The 22387-nt window shown below is 42.4% G+C and overlaps 1 protein-coding gene across 5 annotated transcripts in view; it reads right to left on the bottom strand.

Annotated features, from left to right (window-relative positions):
- The window catches only part of VPS13D (vacuolar protein sorting 13 homolog D), a 274396-nt gene that overhangs the window by 83099 nt on the left and 168910 nt on the right, over positions 1 to 22387 (bottom strand). For all 5 annotated transcript variants that reach the window (XM_055582270.1, XM_055582274.1, XM_055582272.1 and 2 more), the window contains 2 exons: positions 18153 to 18287; positions 16825 to 16992 (listed from right to left, as the gene is read on the bottom strand). In XM_055582270.1, the coding sequence (XP_055438245.1) occupies positions 16825 to 16992; positions 18153 to 18287 (303 nt within the window). The remainder of the gene's footprint in view (positions 1 to 16824; positions 16993 to 18152; positions 18288 to 22387) is intronic.

Here is a 22387-nt window from a genome sequence, read left to right on the forward strand (position 1 = left end):
CATAGAAACAACAACTAAAACCAAAACAGGATCAGGTAGAATGAATGACAATTTAAGATTAGAAGTAACCAAATGTCCAGACTCTCCAGTTTTGTTTTCTTCTGTTCTGAGGGACAAAAGAAGGGAATAAAGAATGTGCTAGAAATCTGGGGAATGTGCTCCAAGCCTCCTCCTTTCCTCCTCCTCCTCTTCACACACTCTCCCTCTCCCCTCCTCTTTGTAGAAGGCCTTTAATTAGCTCACATCCTATCGGACCAGGGCTCCCTAATACATCCTGACACCAGCCTGCGGGCCGGGCAGTGGGGTCTGAGCACAGCCCGATTAGCAGGCTCCCTGGGAGCCCCCACAGCTCTTATCTCCGCAGAAGCCTGAAGAGTCTGGTATCTTCCCTCCCAGGCCTCCTGGGAAGCCGCCCCAGCAGGTGCCCATTGGCAATAGTTTTGTGTTACAGGCCTGAATGAATGATCCCCGCAGGAGCTGCCGACTGTTTTCACAGACACAGAAGGCAGTCAAAAGTCCACCGCATGAACTTGGAATGACCCCAGCTGCAGAGTCACTGGCGGGTTCATCCGGAGGGCAGGCACGCTTTATTAAACAACTAATACTCTTCACAGATAACTTTCCGAAAAAGCACAAGTGTTAACTCTTTGCGATCTCGCTCCGGCTCCGATGGGCAAGTGGAGGGGCTGCACTGTGTGACTGAGGGCTTGAACCCCAACATCTGGAGACAGAAAGAGAGTGGTTTCATTCAGCCCAGCCAAGGGGTCACAACTCAGGCACCATTTGGTCGGCTGTCTTGTTAAAGTGTCCCAGATTAAAGTAAAAAAGCACAGAGCGAAGGTTCCAGGCACCTATTCTAGAGAGGACGGAGCCAGCCCGCACCAGGCAGGCCTGTCCTCTGGCCCGCACCCCACTCAGGCGCACAGGAGAGGGCAGGGGAGCCAGCCAGGAAAACTTGGTCACCCACCAGGGCCAGCATGCAAGCCATTGTACCAACAGCAGCCAGAGGCTGCACAGTTAGAGCCTTTCTGGAGGAGGAATCAGAAGAGGCACAAGTTCAAACTAGAGTGTCCTGACATCAAGTTCTTCTGGGCCAGTGGCCAGGGAACCAGGCATCTGTAGGGCTCACCCAGGGGCTTGACAGGCGGCCTTCCCTGGGTTAAGACCCAGTACTGGAGGGTTCCTCCGTTTTCCTTTTTTCTCTTAACTTACATACAACTTTAGAGGAAACCCAATGACAACAATCATAATTACTAACATGCAGATAAGCATACGGGAAACTTTAAAAAATTCACTTTAACCAACAAAGTTATGTTAATTTTGGTATTAATCAAAGACAATGTGTCTATCAAAGTTTTATCTCTATCTCATCTCAATAGTTGCTCTCTCAATCTAGTTACAGAGGGATTCCCCTATTTGGGTTTTCTTTTGGAGTGGGGGGGTCTTGTTTCGTCTTCAGATGAGATACAGTTTTGCAGGGGTTTACTCTCTGGATGAGACGTGTGAAGGACTAGTGAAGTGAGGTGTTCAAAAAGCCCATCCTTCCCGCCATTCAGGTGAGGTGACCTTTACACAAAACAGATCCTTCAGCTCAACAAGCCCTCAGGGGCTTTCTTCATACCAGGAATAGTGCTTGGGGTTAAAAATACCAAGGTGACTATGACTTAGTCCCCTGTTCTCAAGGAGCTCAGTCCAGTGTGGAGAAAGACATACAAAGAGATGAAATCAAGATAAAGGATGCTGAGAAAAGGACACCCCACTACTACTTTTCTCTCCCTCGTTCTCAGCAGGACAAGAAGCAGATACCCACAGCTGCCTACCCTGTCTCCGAGACAAGGCCAGACTTGTAGCCTGGTGGCCAGAGTGTTAGAGCTGGCCCTGAAGCTAGTTAGCTGAGAGGGCCTCACAGATTACTACAGATTACTCCCACTGTAATCTGAGAGGGCAAGAAGCTGATTGTCACATCCCTTCCCAGATCTGTGTCCTCAGGGTTTCTACAGGTATCAGAGGGTGTGTGGAGGTTCCAAACCCAGGAAGAGCCAGCTTTGCCATGTTGATCTGCAAAGAGTGTGAGGAATTTTCGATTTGAGATCTCTCTTAGAAGAACATCAGCTGGGCTTCGATGGAAAAGGAATGGCTAGAGCTGTTACCACATGAAGTGTTACTCAAGTGTTACTCAAATGAGGCTTCTCAAAGAATTCAATTAAAAAAAAACAAACAAAAAACTGAGGTTAGACATTTTCATTGCTGTGTTTTAACTTTTAAAGAGAAACAAATGGCAAATTCATTGTGTTCAGTCCTGAGCAGCCATTGAGGCACCTCTATTTGTCTTGCCAATTGATTTCTAAACAGCTACCCTATAGCAATCCTACAAAACTCTCCTTGCTAACAATTGTTGTTCATTGCTAAGTCATGTCTGACTCCTTGCGACTCCTTGGATTTCAGCACACCAGGCTCCTTGCTAACAATAATGGACACAAATTCCAAAGAGGTAGGAAGCATTTCTAGAATCAGGCTGAAAAAAATCTACCTGGCTTTGCCCCTTTTGCTTTGCTTCTCAGTGATTCTATGACTAGAGATTTGCATGTCCATCTGAGATTTTAGAACCAACCATTCACACAACCCAGCCAGCACAGTGAAGCCCTCTCTTGGAAATAAGACTTTCCCACAGACTTTCCCCATGTCAGAAAGCTCCTCTGGCCCTCTGCTCAGGAGACGTATTCTGCTGGGAAAAGCAATGAGCGTGGCACCGTGAGGCCTGAGCACCAGCCACTGGTGCCAATGCTGATTGTATGATTCTAGCAAAATCTTTCAACCTGTGTGGCTGAATTTCCCATCACCTGCCCCGTTGGCCCCCTACGGATGTTGCAAGGTTAAGTTTTTTTCACTGACATGAAAGCGCTTTAATTCCTGAGAGGGAAAGGGTGCTTTCTAGGGCAGCAAAGTGGTCTATGGGAAAGAGCCTGGGGGCCAGAGTCCTGAGTCCTGTCCTCTTCCACAAGCTCCCTGCTGAGCCCTAGGAGTTAATTACCCTTGCTGTGACTCACGTGGCAATAATAATACTTGTTTTTTTTACACTATGTTTGTGAAGATCAAACAATAACAGGAGTATGCTACAAAGGTTACATTTCTATAAAACTACCAGGAGCTATTAGTAACAGGATCCTGAAAGTCAGGAGCCTTTTTATAACTAACTTTGACATCATCCATGCCAATTTCCAAGTTACTGATAAAGAGAAAATACCCCAGCTGGCCAAAATATCCTGCTTTGAAACACGACAAAGGCAGCAAAGCTGAAACAATGGGCTGTTTTGGGAAGCATGCTCTGCTGAATTTTCATTTCAGTGAAAATACTGAAAACCATCGTTTCCAAACCAACGTGTTGGTATATAAATTCAAGATCTCGCAGGAAATGTTTAAACATTTTCCTCTAATAAAGCAAACAGATATTTCCATAAATATTTTAATTCGTTAGATTAAGAGGAACTGGGGTTTCCCTTCTTCCCCCGTAACAGTTTTCCAAGGCTTCCTGCTACCTTGTGGAGACTGGGCCTGATCCAATAACACACACCTGGCCTCCTTCCATCCAGGTCGTATCCCAGACCGGAGTGATGGGAAATGGAGGAGAAGAAACAGGATCCTGAAAGTCAGCAGCCTTTTTCTACCTGTATTTCTATACATAGAGAATCACCATGCATCTCAGTCAGCTTACAGACATGTTTGAGAGGAAAGTCATACACAAACGTTTCCAAGGTTTCTGTTTACCCCACATGAAAAGCATAAAATAGTTAGGTATTTAAAAATCCAGCAAGTGTTTCACTTATTTTCATAACAATTTGTTGAAAGTGTTGTTGTTTAGTCACTAAGACGTGTTCGACTCTTCTGTGAGTCCATGGACTGTAGCCCTTCAGGCTCCTCTCTCCATGGGATTTGCGGGGCAAGAATACTGGAGTGGGTTGCCATTTCCTTTTCCAGGGGATCTTCCTGGACCAGGGATAGAACCTGCATCTCCTGCACTGGCAGGTGGATTCTTTACTGCTGAGCCACCAGAGAAGTTCATTTGTTGAAAGTACACCATGTGAAAATGCCACGCCAGATAAAGGGGAGCCCACATGGTTACCACTGGGATCACCTCAACCCTCTTATGATAAATATTTAAGGCTGTCTCAGGGATACTGGCAACAGTTGACAACAGTAAGACCTTTGCCTTCTGGGAGCTTTACGTCTATTGCAGGAGGCAAATGAATAAACACGCAGCTGTGTCAAACATTTCATCTCAAGCCAATCTCATCCTTGAGATTCAGAATAAAGTGTTCTTTTCCCTTCACCTCCAGAGCACTCATCTCACAAAACTGCAAATGTTTTGCCCAGATCCCAGCTGCAAAACTTATTCCCTCTGTATTATGCTTACCAACTTCTTATCTGCCTTACCTGCTTCATATCCATTAAAAAAAAAATTTAATCTTACTTTCCTAAGTATTTGCCACAGGACCAAGCACCTGATTGACAATGATAAACGTTAAATGGATGTTTAAGACATGTGCACAAATGGTTAGTTTTTTTCCAAGATAAAATACAGCCATTGCCTTCATGGAAGCACAAAGTGCCCTGGGAATTCAGGGCAGAGAGGACCTTGCCATCCAGAGGGCATCTGGACTGGACCTTACACACTCAGAGCCATTTGGCCAGAGACTGGGGAGAAGGGCATTCCAAACAGAAGAAGAGTCATGAACAACGACAGTGCAAAGATGAGGTGTGCACATGTAGGAGTGGGAGAACAGAAAATGACCCCGAGAGGCCAGCTTTCTCTTCACATTACTTGACTTCCCCAGTTGGCTCTGAGTTTCAGACCTTATCTCCATCTTCCTCACATGCCTACCTAGGAAATGTCCTTGTTCCTACAAATTGAACAGAAGGGTTTCCCTGCTGGCATTTAATAGAAAAGAAATGAGAGGCCGTCACTGCCATTTGCCTGTGACCTACATGCAGCGTGTCTCTGCTACTCTTTACTGACCACCTGGGCCTCCAAGCTGCCACTGGAGGGCATGTTGAGCCTCTCTGAAGAGTCCAGCCTGGACATATCATCATTTGGTTCTGAGCAAAGCCAAGGCACAGCCAGACTCTCTCCCCTTCTGGAAGTGCCATCATGTCTTCTTCATGGTCTCTCTTATCTCCACTCACCTCCAACAACGCAGAAATTACTTCATGATGTAAGTAATTTCTGTTCCTGACAGAAGCTGGAAATTTTCTTGCACTGTCTCTGCTCCACAAAACACTGTGCTCTAAAGAACTGCTCTCATCACACTTCCTGTTTGTGAGCTCCCACATATTTCACACACATGGCACATGGTTAATGAATGAGTCAAGAAGCCTCTTTAGGGAAAGATACATTTCCCTCCTCCCATGTTCTCTGAAACCCCTTCTGCAGGGGAGGCGTTCTACCAATGCTCAACAACTCCGATGACTAAACACCCAAGTCTCAAAAGGAGATATCGGTGGCTACGGTGTCTGGTAAGATTCCAGAAATAACTGCCCAGCAATGTTCTAGAAGTCAGAGACCAGGGAAGAAGCCCAGAGCTCTACCACTTTCTTTCTGGCCATCTAGGGAAAGCCATTTTCTTTTGCTGAGTCTCAGTTTCTTCATGGTGGTGGTGGTAGTGGAGGTTGCGGTGGAAGTGGTGGAAAACATCACCTGCTTGCTTTCAGGCTCAGAGATGGGATGTGCTGTGCTGTGCTTAGTTGCTTGACTCTTTGCAGACTGTAGCCTGCCAGGCTCCTCTGTCTATGGGGATTCTCCAGGCAAGAATACTAGAGTGGGTGTCCATGCCCTCCTCCAGGGGATCTTCCCAACCCAGGGGTCAAACCCAGGTCTCCAGCATTGCAGGCGATTCTTTACCAGCTGAGCCACCAGGGAAGCCCAGAGATGGAATGAGATATCTATAAATCCTTCATCAACAATTAAAAATCATGACAAATACAATGTGGTATTATTATTCAAGTAAGGAACCTTACTTCTCCTTTCCTCCAAGAAGCAAAGCTCAGATCAGGTCAATAGAACTAGCCAACCATAAAACTCTCAGGACAACATACCTCCCCCAGTATTCTCCACTGGCTTCTAAACTGCAGCAATGGTTTATCACTAAGCATCTGAAAGCCAATGTGCCAGCAGAATTCAGAGACATAAACACCTCCACAAAACGTGAAAAGCTGTACTTTGGAGTAAAGGGAAGTGAGCAAAGAAAGAAAAGGACTGTTGGAGAGAGTGAGTTTATTTTCTGCCTTCAGTTGATAGTTGTTGTTTAGTTGCTAAGTCGTGTCTGACTCTTTTGTGACCCATGGACTGTGTATAGCCCGCCAGGCTCCTCTGTTCATGGGCTTTTCTCAGCCAAGAAAACTGGAGTGGATTGCCATTTCCTCCTCCAAGGAGTCTTCCCAACCCAGGGATCGAACCTGTGTCTCCTACATTGACAGGCAGATTCTTTACCACTGAGCTGCTAGGGAAGCCCTCAATTGATAGTGGGAAAGCACAATCTCCCTATTTTCATGACCTCTATGCTGAAAACCAAATGTCTTAAAGTGACAGCCTACTTGTTTAGAAATACTTATAGTAGTAAAGTTCAGTAAATGGCTTAACAAAAGTACAATTTCACATGTACATTTAGAGGAAACTGGCTATTGGAGCACATGCTGAGGTGGCCTGAAGGTGTGCTCCCCAAGCAAATCAGAGGAAAGGCCTATGTGTGTAAACTGAATTATTTAAATCTGAATAAAGCTTAAATGAAGCACATGGAGTGTGCCAGACAGTAAAAGTCAGCTTCTGCAAACGCTTTTAAGTCACTTTCTGTTTGGTTATGGAAAACTCTTTCAATCTTTTTGTCCCATTTTAATCCTTTTACTTGAGAATAGGGATTCCTCAATAGTAAAGATTAATTCAGAAAGCCTGGAAATCACAGTTGAAAAATCTCAAAGTCCAATACAGAGGGGAAAAGTTGAGAATGAATGGAGAACTGTTTGATCTTTACTTTAAAATGCTATTTCGACTGCTGGTGTTTTAGCTTCTATGATGGTTGGTTTTGGTAGAGGGTTGTATCTGAGAAGCTGCATCATGTGGAGAAAAAATATGCGGACTCCCAAATTACTTTTTCCTAAAACTTATGGCTCCTTAATTATTAAACTTTAATTAAGGTAACTGACTTTACCTTACTTTTTCTTATCTGTAAAGCAGAGATAACCCTGCCTTCTTAGAAGGTATATGTGAAAATTAAATGAGCTAGTATCTCTCCTTACCTGACTCCTGGAGCCACCCAATAAATGACGGCTCTATTATCCACATCCTTTTCTGACTCTCAAGGATGGCATTCCAAAGTATCCTCTCTTTCTCCTAAGAAAACACTTTGATTTAGCTTTTCTTCAAAAAGGGAGAAAGACATAACAATTACAAGGGAGAAAGAGGGAAAGAAAACCGAAGGGACCTTCCAAACTGAGTGAGTGTTCAGATTTTTACTGCCAAGAATTAGAATCTGATTTGTTCTATGGTCATGTGTTTATATAAAAAAAAATGGGTTATAGTTTGTCTCATCTTCAGTTCGTCACAATTTTTCAAGAGGGGCCAAATACTGATTGAAATGCAGAAAAGAGATGAACTACCACCTCTCTGGGGGTAACCGGTCAACCTAAGAAAAGCCTGAACATATTATTCTTTTACTCACCATGTTTACACGAGGGTAGAAAACCACTACTCTTTGGGGGCCACAAATATTTCCTCTCTTTTCAATTTAGCAACTGAGCAGACTTTTCCACCACCATAGACTACAGTGTTGGAAGACAGAGTGAATTCCTCTGAAACATGAGATGTTTGGTCTAAGAAGATAACTAACGACCTGACTCTTAACTGAACTATGACCAAGAAATGAAGACAAGTTTTAAACTCTTCCAATCTTCCTGTTTCAAAAACAGAGCATCAGTGGTGGTGTCATTCCCTCCTACTTCTGGCTGAGCTGCTTGATGAGGGTGGACCGAGAGGAAGGCTAAGCCCCACTCACCAGGCTCCTTTAGGCGCAAGGGTGCTCAATGGGGCAGGTGGGGATGGTCTGGGAATTCTGGCCGCTCATGGGATTCTCATGCCTCCACCAGACCTGCCCATCCCCGCCCAACACACTTCCAATTCCCACAAATATTTGAGGTTTGACCAAGTTAGGATAGGTCACTGCTGGGTCATTCAGCATCTAAAATTATTTGCCTCTAACCAAAAAGAGCTCAGACTGAGGGAATCATTTTAGTATTCAAGGTTATCAGAGGAAAATAAAACAAAAGCTCTGTTGCCAAGAATTTGAGTCATTTCTCTACATACAACAACTTCAAGGCACCTCCTCTTGGCTGGAAAAGAAATCCCTTGGGTGACTTATTTCGGATCAAAGTCGTTTTGAAAATAGAAAACTCTACATTCTCAAAGGGATAGATCACTGTCTGAAGTGAATTTCATTTAACCTAAAGTTTTATGCCAACTTAAACACACGAAAGCCCCAATGCTTATAAGAAGGCATTCACCTCTTCCTTGCTTATAGGTACATGGAAAAGCTATTATGGGGATAATCAGCTCAACTATAAAATGGAGCAGTCATACATAATGACAAAAACAGATACAAGTCATAAATTGCCTTTTCCCCTTCAGAATCCATGCAGGCAGGCACTCCAGTACATTCTTTTGTGCAAAGATAAAACTTTTGCCTTGAATAAACAGTGGCTTAGTCTCAGTTGAGCCTTATAAATAGACTGCCTACAAAACAAATACAAACAAATGCTGTTTATCTTAAACAAAAGGCAGATGGACCTCTCTGCCCTCAATCAGGTCACAGTATATATGATAGAACGCTGGCTAGTGGCAGGGGCTGGCTGAGAATCTCTGGGTGCACGGACACGAGCCGGTTTCCACTGGATCACTGCTGTGCCCAGATCTGGTTTTGTAGGCACAAAAGGCCAGTGAAAGGCTCTCTTAGAAGGAAAGTGGCTCCTCCACACACGGTACCCCAAGAAAAGACCAAAGAACAAAATACCATCTAAAGTGCTAGCTAGGTTTCCCACTGAACTATCCAAACAGTCTCAATTTCCCACTCTCTCTTTCCCACTTCACTTGCTTCATGTGTGTTAGTCACTCAGTTGTGTCTGACTCTTTGCGACCCCATGGACTGTAGTCCGCCAGGCTCCTCTGTCCATGAGGCTTTCCAGGCAAGAATACTGGAATCAGCTGCCATTTCCTCCTCCAGGGGATATTCCCAACCCAGGGATCAAACTTGCATCTCTTGCACTGGCAGGCGGATTCTTTACCACTGAGCCATCAGGGTAGCCCCAAGAATGGCCACAACCAGCACCATTCCCTGAGAGCCTGCTTTATGACAGAGGTGATGTGACAGCGGTCATCTTACAAGCTAACCAAGTGATGTCAAGTAATAAGCTTCTGGTGGAAAACTAACAGTAATTAATTTTTCATGTTCTCTCTAGTGCCTGGAAGAAAGCCTCATACACACAAAGGAGAAACAACATACAGGGGAAAAAACAAGGTCTTTAGAATTAGCTGGACTTGGTTTCATATCATTCCTGTCATTTCTAGTTGCACGACCTTGAAAAAATCTCTTTAAGTCTCAGTTTCCTGATTTGAAGGATAGAGCTTAACATACACAAGACAATGTATATAAGAAGCCTAGAAGAGAAGATGTTCAATTAATGTTTATAAGTGAGTATGTTCTCCATAAAGAGACAGGGAGTTTCAACCTTGTTCCTGCATTTTTTTCCTACTAATGCTGCCTGTACCAAGAAACATATAAAACTATTAGGTCTTTATCCAATTCACAACAAACAAAACTGATTTAAAACAATAAAACAATGGCTAAAGCTATATAGAATAAAATGTTCTTAACTAAAACTAAGAGAAATTTCATATTTCCTTGACAAAAATTTAGATCTGTAGAATTTGAGCTGGGAAGTCTGAGCTTGGTAGAAATTAAATGCTACAAAGTCAAAGAGAGAAATAAACCCAACACACAACTCTAAAAGTTATCAGTAAAACTAACCTTTAGTGAATATGGAACAAAAATTTAAATTCCATGAACAACAACTGACTTTGATGAAAAAACTCTTAGTCAAAAACAGGCAAAAACTATAACTGAAAAAGACACATGCTCCCCTATGTTCACTGCAGCACTATTTACAACAGCAAGGAGATGCAAGCAACTCAGATGTCCATTGACAGATGAATGAATAAAGAAGTTGTGTTACATATATACAATGGAATATTACGCAGCCATAAACAGGAATGCATTTGAGTGAGTTCTAATGAGGTGGATGAAACTAGAGCCTATTATGGAGTGAAGTAAGTCAGAAAGTACATGCAAAGTACATCATGTGAAATGCCGGGCTGGATTAATCACAAGCTGGAATCAAAATTGCCAGAAGAAATAGCAACAACCTCAGATATGCAGATGATACCATTCTAAAGGCCGAAAGTGAAGAACTAACTGAAGAAGAACTATTGATGAGAGTGAAAGACGAGAGTGGAAAAGCTGGTTTAAAACTCAACATTCAAAAAACTAAGACCGTGGCACCAAGTCCCATTACTTCATGGCAAATAGAAGGGGAAAAAGTAGAAGCAGTGACAGATTTTCTCTTCTAGGCTCCAAAATCACAGTGAACAGTGACTGCAGCCATGAAATTAAAAGACACCCACTCCTTGAAAGGAAAGCTATGACAAACCTAGACAGTGTATCAAAAAGCAGAGACATCTCTTTGCTGACAAACGTCCATGTAGTCAAAGCTATGGTTTTTCCAGTAGTCATGGACAAATGTGACAGTTGGACCATAAAGAAGGCTGAGTGCTGAAAAATGGATGCTTTTGAATTGGGGTGCCAGAGAAGACTCTCGAGAGTCTCTTGGACAGAAAAGAGACCAAAGCAGTTCATCCTAAGGTAAATTAACCCTGAATATTCATTGGAAGGACTGATGCTGAAGCTCCAATACTCTGGCCAACTGATGCAAAAAGCTGACTCGCTGGAAAAGACCCTGATGCTGGGAAAGATTGAGGGCCAGAAAAGAAGGGGCAGTAGAGGATGAAATGGTTATACAGCATCACTGACGCAATGTAAATGAATTGAGCAAACTCTGAGAGACAGTGAAGGACAGGGAAGCCTGGTGTACTGCAGTCCATGGGGTCACAAAGAGTTGGACATGACTAGCGACTGAACAAGAAGTCACAAAGAGAAAAACAAATATTTTACATTAACGCATATATATGGAATCTAGAAAGATGGTACTGATGAACCTATCTGCAGGGTAGCAATAGAGATGCAGGCATAGAGAACAGTCTGTGTGCACAGTGGGGGAAGGAGAGGGTGGGACAAACTGAGACACTTGCATTGAAACATATACATCACCCTATGTAAAACAGATAGTCAGTGGGGATTTGCTGCACGACACAGGGAGCTCAACGCAGTGCTCTGTGACAACCTAGCGGGGTGGGATGGGGCAGGAGGTGGGAAGGAGGTTCAAGAGGGAGGGGACATATGTATGCCTATGGCTGATTCATGCTGATGTATGACAGAAACCAACACAAAATCGTAAAGAAATTATCCTCCAATTAAAAATATATAAATTAATGTTTTTACAGAGAAAGTTATTAAAATATTTGCATTCATGAGTGTAGAGTCAAAACATTACTGGGATCAGAAAAGTACCCAAGATGAAGAGCATCTTATATTGCCTTGATGAGGACACAGAGAGAGGGATGGAAAGTGGGACAGAACAGATGATGATGATCAAAAGTACTCCACTCCTTTGCTGGAAGAAATTATGCTATTGGCTTTCCTCCCTTAGGAAGAACAGATGACAGCTGTGCAGAGAAAACACTGAGTTTCTATAGGGGCAGAAAAGAGACTGGAGTCAGTTGTTCTACTATTAACATCTGAGACTTTCTTAGTTTACAAAGAACTTAAAAAAAATTTAAGAATAACTATGCAATTTTCCTATAAATAATGAAAATAATCACAAAATAATTACAGAGAGAAGGGAATGAGAGTCTAAGAGAGGAAATTTGTTCAATGGATGTCCCCCAGCCATGAATTCTCTGGCTTTCAGAGAGGTTAGAGGGTCTTATATTCAAATGACACCCAACAAGGGAAAAGTATGCTTTTTTTCATTCATGTTGCAGAGAGAAACCTGCTCCTCTGACAAGGTTTTAGAATCTGAAATGCTGTGCTTTTCTTAAATAAATCATATTCCTAGAAAGGATTCCAGGAGTAACCATCTTGTCATGGCCTTAGGAACAGGATCAGATCTCTGAGGTTCTACTCAAAGGGTGTGAGTTCTTTTGTCAAGATCCAGGCAAAGGGATCATGGACAGATGCTCACAGCTTGGTGGCTAACCCTAAATCATATCACCTTTGATCTGGAATCCATAGGTGATTTCTGGGGGTTTGGAGACCAGAAGAAGAGGCTAAGAGAAATAAAGGGGATACAAGGCAGAGATTACCTCCTAGTTGTAGCTCCTTGATGCTAACAGTAAATAAGGTAAACAGAAGTTTAAAATATAATGAGAAATTCCAGAAGTGGACATGATAGACTGGAGATTAAAAATGTTCTGTGAAGAATTCATATCTACCCACAGACAACTAAGACCTGCAGATCTATTACCTTCTTACGACAGAATGATTTTCTTTTTAACTCGAGGGAGAGGGTCGTTACCTCTTCATCTCCTTTGCTCCTCGGGTCAGTGGAGATAAGGGAAAGTACCAACACCTTCTTACAGGTTAAACAAAACAAAAACAAAAGACTAAAATCTCTTGAGACAGACAGAGAGGTAGGTTATTTAAAGGCAGGAATGGGCAGAACCCAGGTTTTCTGACTACTAGGTGCCTTCAGCACTCAACCTTATGTCTGCAATAGTGACTTATGATCTCAAGAGGCATGAAGCTCTCTGACAATCCAATAAAAACTTCAGATCTTTGTTCCAAGAAAATACACACACACAATATTTATAATTAATTTTAAGAGGTTTATGGGGCTATTCCACTCCATCCAAAGCCGACTAAACCAAGCCCTTTGGACTTTGCAGCCAAGAGGGGCTGGTGGGAGGGGGCTTGGTGAGGTGCAGTTCTGCCTTGTCTGACCCCGTTCTTTAATCACTGGAACTCAGGCACTCTTTAAAGGAATACTTCCCACAGGCCAACAGTTGATTACTGTGGTCATTTGCACTTCCTTAAACTCTTCTTGTATACACAGAAAAGCAAACAAAACATTCCCCCAAAGCAACATAAAAGGTCCGATTGCAACCCACAAAACTACAAGAAAACGGAGATCTGCAGCCAAATTGCATACATGCAGAATCACAGATGATCTGAATGGGCCTTCAGTGGACAGACCTGGTCTTTGACGCTACCATTTCCAAAAGGAAGTGGTAATTTTAAGTTTCTTTGCTTTCTCATGATAGATAATGTGGACTAATTGCTATAGCACATCCAGGGTTTGGGGTATCAAAATAAATTACACAGCTATTCCTCTGAGTAGCAGTCTGTGATGCCCACTCTGATTAGCTCACTAAAGGCAAGAAAAAAACATGAAGAAGGACACAAACCCTCTGGGAGGCAGGGTTCCCACTCAAGTACCCTTATGCAAATCCAACAACAAGATAAAGCACGATATCCAGCAAACACAGGCACACTGCCACCCAGGCCTCTGGATGGACTTAGGGGTGAGAACAGAGGCAAGAAGTATTCTGCCTTCCCTTCTGCTCAAGTTATATTCTCAAGCTGACCCTCAAGCTTCAAAAACAGTTTTTCCAGGGGAAACAGAAGAACCAGGAGATGAATGAGATGCCCCTGAATGAGAGAGAATTAAAGAAAGGGCCGACCCTTTCCATGGGGATGTTACAGAGAAACTCTGGAGAAAGGCACCCACAGTCTCACCTGTGGAGCTGCTGCTGCTGCTGCTAAGTCACTTCAGTCATGTCTGACTCTGTGCGACCCCATAGACGGCAGCCCACCAGGCCCCACCGTCCCTGGGATTCTCCAGGCAAGAACAGTTGGGGCAAATTCCCCCACATCTTCATTCTCAACCACAAGGTAGCCAGAGGGTCCTAATGGCCAAACTGGCCCAACGGAGTATGGCTCTCCCACTCCCAGAGCCTGAGACCCACCCCCTGTAGACCATAAGACACTGGTTTTCATTTCAAGGGCATTAATGGTTTCCCAGGTGGCGCTAGTAGTAAAGAACCCACCTATCAATGCAGGAGACATTAAGAGACAACGGGTCCGGTCCCTGGGTTGGGAAGATCCTGTGGAGGAGGGCATGGCAACCCACTCCAGTATTATTTCCTGGAGAATCCCATGGACAGAGGAGCCTCATGGGCTATGGTCACACAGAGTTAGACATGACTAAAGCAACTTAGCACAGCACAATGGTTTCCTGGTGACCAAAGTCTAAAGATTTTACATTGATGCAAATCAAAGAGTCAAAATGAAAACCCCTTTCTCTTGTTCAGTCTGTGTTTTTCAAAATTTTTGTAATGCCATACCTCACTTTATTTTCACAGTAAGCCATAATGTCAGGGCATATTCCCCGGTTAAGGAAGACCTCTAAATAAATGATGTGTCTTGTATTTTTCAAGTGAAAACAAAGCCCAGGGGAACAAAAATAAAAAAAACAAAGTATAAAAACAAAGACACTGTCCTATGTTAATTAGTTTTAAAAAATTAAGTAAGATCCTTAAACTAAGCATTTACATTAAATTTTTTTTTTTTGAAGTATAGCTGAGGCACAAAGTTATATAAGCTACAGGTGCACAGAAGTAAATATGTTAAGTGCATAATTTTATAACCAGTTCAGTAGCTAAGAGAACATTGAGGAACCTGTCCCACTTTTATGTTGCTGTCAGGGGTGAAGGTCCAAGGGCAGCAGAGGCAAAGATTCAAGGCAGAAATGTGCAGACTCATTCAGACTTTGACCCTGAGTGTGTTTCTAAACCATGATTTAGAAAGTCTCTTGCTTCTCTACATTACACCCTTTCTCTAAAAGTAAAAGTACTGCCTGTTTTGAACCACAAGTCAAACAGTACATTTTGTTCTGGTTTAACTCTAAGTCCAGCACAGGCATACCTCAGAGAGACTGTGGGTTTCAATCTGGACCACCACAATAAAGCAAATATTGCAATAAAGTGAGTTGCACAGATTTTTTGATTTCCCAATGAACATAAAGTCATGTTTATACTACAGTGCAGTTGATCAAGTGCATGACAGCATGTGTCTAAAAATATAAGGCACCTATCTTAATTTTTTAAATACCTTACTGCTAAAAAATGCTAACCACCATCCAAGTCTTCAGTGAATCATAATCTTTTTGCAAAATTAACATCAAAGATCACTTATCACCACAACAAATATAATCATAATGAAGAAGACTCAACTATTTCAAGAATTGCCAAATGTGACAGAGACACAAAGTGAGCAGATGCTGTTGGAAAAATGGTGTTGACAGACTTGCTGGACACGCAGGCCTGCCACAAGCCCTCAATTTGTAAACAACTGTAAACAATCTGTGAGGCGCAATAAAAAGAGATCTGCTGGTATTGAAGAACCTGATCTAATTAAAGGACCATCATCTCTAGGAAAGAGTGTGGAAAACAAGAATAAATTTCCAACTTGCATACACTGTTACCAAGAGTGTTTCACAACACGGAAATGTTGGCTGTTCAATTCCATCTCCTTCCCTGCTTGTCATCACAAATTCCCATGTGACACCTGAATGGCTCTCTACAGTGAAGCCACCATCCTCACGGTCATGACACAAACGGGCCTGTGACTTTGCCATGGCAACGCACTACAGTAAACAAGTGGGGAGTACAGGTGCTTTCCCAACGCTCGTTCATTCATGAAAAGGACGGTCTTTAAAAGGACTCTACGGTGAGCTGACAGGAAAGGGAGGAAAGCAGAGTCTTTAGATGCGTTTTGTATGTTATGAAATGGCAACCCACCTCCCCACCACCTTCAACTACCTTCACCTTTTCCAGCTTCACATGTAACGTCAGTTTCTGCCAAAAATTAAACTGTGGAATAACAAGATGGCCACCAAACAGGAGGCCAATGAACAAAAAAGCCAACTAGAGCACAAGACACAGGAGAATCACATTGTTGCCATCCTGCAGGGCACTTAGAGGCTCGCTTCACTCTGGAAGGCTGTACCTCAGTTTGGATTTTATCCGGTGAGCTGTGCGGAATAACTGGTAGATTTTCGGCAGAAGAATGGCACAATCAAACTACGTTTTAAAAAGAGAGTTGAAGGCTGTCCCTGGTGGTCCAGTGTTTAAGGCTTCACCTTGCAACGCAGGGGGCAAGGGTTTGATCCTCATTGGGACTAGGATCCCACATGCCTCGAGGTCAAAAATCCAAAACAGAAGCAGTATTGCAACAAATTCCATAAAGGCTTTAAAAATGGTCCGCATCAAAAAATCCTTACATAAATAAAATAAGAAGCGAGTTCATGCTGGCAGCACGTGAAAGCTGTGGTGAAGTCTGGGGCCAGGAGGCTATGACAGTGGCCCTGGAAACAGACAACCAGCACATGGACAGAGGCAGTGGGGACGGAGAGGAGGAAGCAGAGGCAGTGCAGAGGTGCGCTCGGCGGGCCGGGGCCTGGTTACAGGAGGTGAGGGGAAGACAGGGCATGCGTGCAGTGAAGCCCAAGCCATGCATGCAACTTTCACAACCTATTCATTATAAAAGAACCACAGTAATGGAGAGGACTCTTGAGGCTGATTCCAGTGGAACTACACCTCCATTTCCTTACCTTGGCAGCAGAATTTGATACTCCATGGGTAACATTTCTTATAAGGCCCCCAACGTTTCCATACTTTATCAGTCCAGTCACCCCTTCAGAAACGTCATTCAAAAGCCCCATGGGGTTGCCAAGGAAGTCCACCGACCCCAAGATCCGGGCTGCCTGACTGAGGAGTTCCTGTCAAATGGAGCAGGGAGAGAAGAAAAGACCAGCCTCTTTATATCTGCAGGTTGAGTGTCCCAAGCAAAAAGGTTATAAATCAGTCTTGCCCTCCATTCCCACCACCAATTGCCCTTTATTTCTCATCAACTGTGAGCTCCTGCCCTTCCTAAGCTCCACCCTAAACCTCTCCCAATACCCATCCCAGAGGTTATCCTCAATACTGTCATATGTACTCTTCAAAGCCATTTAGAAGAAAAAAGCTATGAAACAGGAAAGACTCTGCAAGTATTTATTAGTATACACATCGCACTCTCCTTTCCATCATTCTATAAATATGGAATCAACAAGCAGCAGAGAGAATTTTAAAAGGAAAGTGAGGGAGGGATGTGGAGCCCCTCAGAGTCTGTGGAGCAGGCGGTATGCATAGAGCAGGCAAGCTCAGACCTACTCCGCACCCCCCAACCTCCTGAACCTCCACAGCCTGACTCCACTGTCCAGTGATATCCACTATCCCATACTCCTCACAGTGCAGTAGAAACATCACCGGTGAGCGAGGTCAAGGAAGGAAGGAAGGAGGGAGGGAGAGGGAGAGGGAGAGGGAGAGGGAGAGGTGGCAACAAGAACAGGACATACTTCACCTCTGATAGCTAATAAGTTTGATATGATCTTGACCTATCTAGTCATCGAAGAGTATGTGTGTGTTGGCTTTTCATTTTGTTCTTTGCAGTCAGGATAATAAATGCAAAATGGAAAATGCCCAGCTTGATTAAAAAAAAAAATTTAAGTTCAACTCTAGGGCAGGATCTCATATGTTCCAACAACACTGGTGTGGTTGTTGAAAGTAAGCCCGTGCCCAGTAAACAGAGTTCACAGTCTTGTGTTATCATGAAAGCATCAATGAAACTGTTGGTAAGAGTTGTGACTGATCTAGTTGAAGGTCCTGAGACTAGTTCTAAGAAATAAGACTAACAGCTTGTAAGTCAGAGGCACTGTTTGGGTATTTTCATGATGTGCGTGGACTTCGTGGGCTGTGACCTGACCCCATAACACAATGGTCAGGGCTGAAATGTTCAGCTGGGCTGTTGGCAGTAATGTCTCAGTAACCAGAATTCCCAAACTACTAAAAGAAGCATTCTGCTCGTGCTCCAGCCACCGAGTACCACTCCAAAGCTCACCTCCTGGAAATGTTTGAGGATATCATTGATGATGAAGTCCTTGGTCTCATAGGGATGCACTCGAGTGAATGGATCCAGATTTATCACAGCGTCTTCAAATCGAATCAATGGAAATCCCAAGGTGCTTTTCAGGGCCTAGTTAGGGAAGAAAGGCAACAACACACTTCAGCCATACGATGGCCTTCCATGGTACTGTAATTCTGGATTCTATGAAAGAACAAGTCATGTCAACTTTCCAATGGGAGTCAAGATTATGATATTCATAAATAAGGATTTTCCAGGTAAACATTAGGAAGAAACACACTACACACACACACACACACACGTATCATCCAAAGTAACATATTATTCACATAGAAATAAATACTTTAGCTTCACAGCATAATTCTTTATGATCTGTTTTGGATCTATATGTTTGTCATGTTTTACTTTGTTTCTTTTTTTTTCCATATTTTTTAATGTAGACCATTTTTAAAGTCTTCATTGAATTTATTACAATATTGATTTTATGTTGTGGTATTTTGGCCATGAGGCATCTGGGACCCCAGCTTCCCAACCAAGGATTGACCCTTGTCCCCCTGTACTGGAAGGCAGATTCTCAACCAATGGACCACCAGGGAAGTCCCATGTTTTACTTTTTGACTGAAATATACCACTCATATGGAAAGGTGTACTCATCAAATGAATGGTTCAATAATTTTTCTCAAAGTAATCACAACCACAGTGACAGACTTTATTTTCTTCGACTCCAAAATCACTGCAGATGATGACTGCAGCCATGAAAGTAAAAGACGCTTGCTCCTTGGAAGAAAAGCTATGACAAATCCAAACAGCGTATTAAAAAGCAGAGATGTTACTTTGCTGACAAAGGTCTGTATAGTCGAATCTATGGTTTTCCCAGTAGTCATGTATAGATGTGAGAGTTGGACCATAAAGAAGGCTGAACACCAAAGAATTTATGCTTTTGAGTTGTGGTGTTGAAGAAGACTCTTCAGAGTCCCGTGGACTGCAAGGAGATCAAACTAGTCAATCCTAAAGGAAATCAATCCTGAATATTCATTACAAGGACTGATGCTGAAGCTGAAGCTCCAATACTTTGGCCACCTGATGCAAAGCGCTGACTCATTAAAAAGACCCCAATGCTGGTAAAGATTGAAGGCAGGAGGAGAAGAGGAACAGAGGACAAGATAGATGGCATCACTGACTCAATGGACATGAGTTTGAGCAAGCTCCGGGAGTTGGTGATGGACAGGCAAGCCTGGTGTGCTGCAGTCCGTGGGGTCACAAAGTATCAGACACGACTGAGCGACTGAACAGAAACACAACCAAGTAACCACCACCTAGACCAGAAAGGTGGTTATTATCCCTATCTTGGAAGCAACCACCCCCTTGTGAACTCTTTGTCACGACTCCTTCGTTCCCTAAGGTCAACTGTGTCTTGACTTCTATCATTACAGATGAGTTTTTCCTGCTTTGAATTTTACCTAAATGCAATCATCTGTATGGACGTGGTTGCATGTGGCTTCTGTCATCAACGTTAAGTCTGTGAAAGTCACTAGGTTGTTGCACACAGCTGCAGTTTAAATATAACTGTCAGTGCTATGCACTATTCCAACATATGAATAAAACACAATTTATTTAACCACTGCTGTTGATGAACAGTTGTGCTGTTTCCAACTTTTTTTTTATGAATAGTGCTGTTATGAACATTCTTGGATGTGTCTTTTGGGGCACATTTGTACACATCTTTTTTTTTTTTTTTTTAAATATCTACCTGGGAGTGGAACTGCTGGGTCATAAAGAATATACATGTTCAACCTTAGCCTATGCTGCCAAACAGTTTTCCAAAGCAGCTGAACTGGTTTGGCTCCCTTGAAGCAGCCTATGAAATTTCCTGTTAGGTGACATCTTCGCCAACACTTGGTATAGAAAGCTTTTTAAAAAACAAATGTTCTGATGGGTGTGTAATGCTAACTCTGTGTGGTTCTAACTTCCATTTTCTTGTTCAAGGATGAGATCAAGCACCTGATAATATACACATCAGCCTTGTGGATATACTTTTTTGTAAGTGCCTACTCAAGGCTTTTTCTCATTTGCACAGTGGATTGTCTGTTTTTTCCTTATAGTTTTGTAGGTGTTTTTCTTATACATTCTGTATACAAGTCTGTTTCATGAATGCATTGCAAATATCCTCTCCCATTCCGTGACTTGTCTTACCACTCTTTGGTGCTTTTTGACAGAAATATTCTTAGTTTTAATGAAATCCAACTTAACAATCTTTCCCTTTATGACAGGAACGTTCTATGTTGTAGTTAAGAAATTATCTACACTAAGGTCAGAGATATTTGCATATATTTACTTGTAGAATTTTGTTTTACTCTTCACATCAAATCTACAACCTACTAACATGACAATATATATATATATATTGAAAGCAGAGATCAAGAAGTATTCTTTCCATGGAGGTATCTTATCATCTTAATAATATTTATTGAAGGGTCATCCTTGCCCTTATTGTGGTACAGTGCAATTTTGTCATAAGTCAAGTGACTGTACTCATGTGTCTGTTTCTGGATTCTCATTTTGCCCTGTCTTCTGCCAATATCACACTGTCTTAATTACTGTAATTTTATAATAATTTTGAAGTCTAATAGTAAGCTCTTCAACTCTGTGTTCTTTTTTCTTCAGAATTTTTGGCTACACTTTACACTTTCCAGGTAAATTTCAGAATCAGCCTGTCAATCTGCCACAAAAAAAAAATTGCTAGATTTTTCATAATGATTGTACTGAATCTATACATCAATTTGAGAAATGACAACTTTATAATATCCAATCTTCCAGTGTATTAATGATGTACATCCCTTTATCTGTTCATTTAAAAAATTTTTCTCAGTAATATTTCATTGCTTTCTATGCAGAGGTCTTATATACACTGTTGGATTTATTCCTAGGCATCAAGTGGTACAGTAAAAATGGCCACAAATTCTTTGCATCTTCTACCATTAATGAAGTCTATTTCCCCTTCACCTGAATCTGCATTGATCTTATAATTTACTTTAAACAATAAAATGCCACCTAAGTAACACTGAGCAATCTCTGAGCTTTGGCCTCAAGAAATCTTGGAGCATCTCCTTCATCCATTTTGATGTTTCCACCATGTGAGGAGGCCAAGACCAGCTTCCTTGAAAACCAGAGACCACGTGGAAGGGGGTTCTGTTGACAGCCAACAACAAGCGCCTGACATGGTCGTAAGGTCCCCTCACACTGTTTGGTCTCAGTTGACTGGCAGGTGACTGCAGTTACATCAATAACTACAGGTGAGCCCAGCAAACACAGCACCTAGCTAAGTCCAGTCCAAATTGCTGACTCACAGATTTGAGAACAAATAAAATGGTTGTTTCAAACTACTCAGTTTTGGCCTGATTCATTACACAGTTAATAGATGATATTGTATTTGATGTTTTCTTAAATGGTGTTGTAAAAGCATCCTTCAAATTTTCCTTTTCTCTTTAATTGCTGCTGACTAGAAATACAATTGACTTTTATACAATTTCTTCAGGGACCTTGTTAAATTTACTTATCCATTCTCATAACTTAGTTGTACATTGTTTTAGATTTTCTAGGTAATCATGTTCTCTACAAATAATAAAGTTTACATTTTCCTGTCCAGTGTTTGTACCTATTATTTATTTATCTTCCTGGCTGGAATGTCCAGCAAAACAGTGAACAGAAGTGGGGATAATAGCTATCCCTTCTTGCTTTCAACAGACCGCCACTGAGTATATTTGGGGTAGATTTCTCATGGAGACACATTGTCAGATCAAGGCAGTTCCTGTCTACTTTGCTTGCTGACTTCTCATAAATGGATGCTGAATTTTGTCAAAAGATTTTGGTGCAACTATTGAGATACGCCTATTTTTTTAATTCTTTCATTTTGCTGCTGTGGTGAATGACATGATTTATTTGGAAATGTTAACTTGTGAGCACATGTGCTCAGTTGCTCAATCATGTCCAATTCTTTGTGACCCCATGGACTGTAGCCCACCAGGCTCCACTGTCCATGGGATTCTTCTGGCAAGAATACTGGAGTGGATTGCCATTTTCTCCTCTAAAGAATCTTCCTGACCCAGGGATCCAACTAGCATCTCTTGCATCCCTGCATTGGCAGATGGATTAACTTATACTCCTGGAATAAATATGATTTGCTTATAATATATTTATACAATTAGTCCTTG

Source organism: Bubalus kerabau, chromosome 5 (genome assembly GCF_029407905.1).
Source record: "Bubalus kerabau isolate K-KA32 ecotype Philippines breed swamp buffalo chromosome 5, PCC_UOA_SB_1v2, whole genome shotgun sequence".
Taxonomy (NCBI): Eukaryota; Metazoa; Chordata; class Mammalia; order Artiodactyla; family Bovidae; genus Bubalus; species Bubalus kerabau.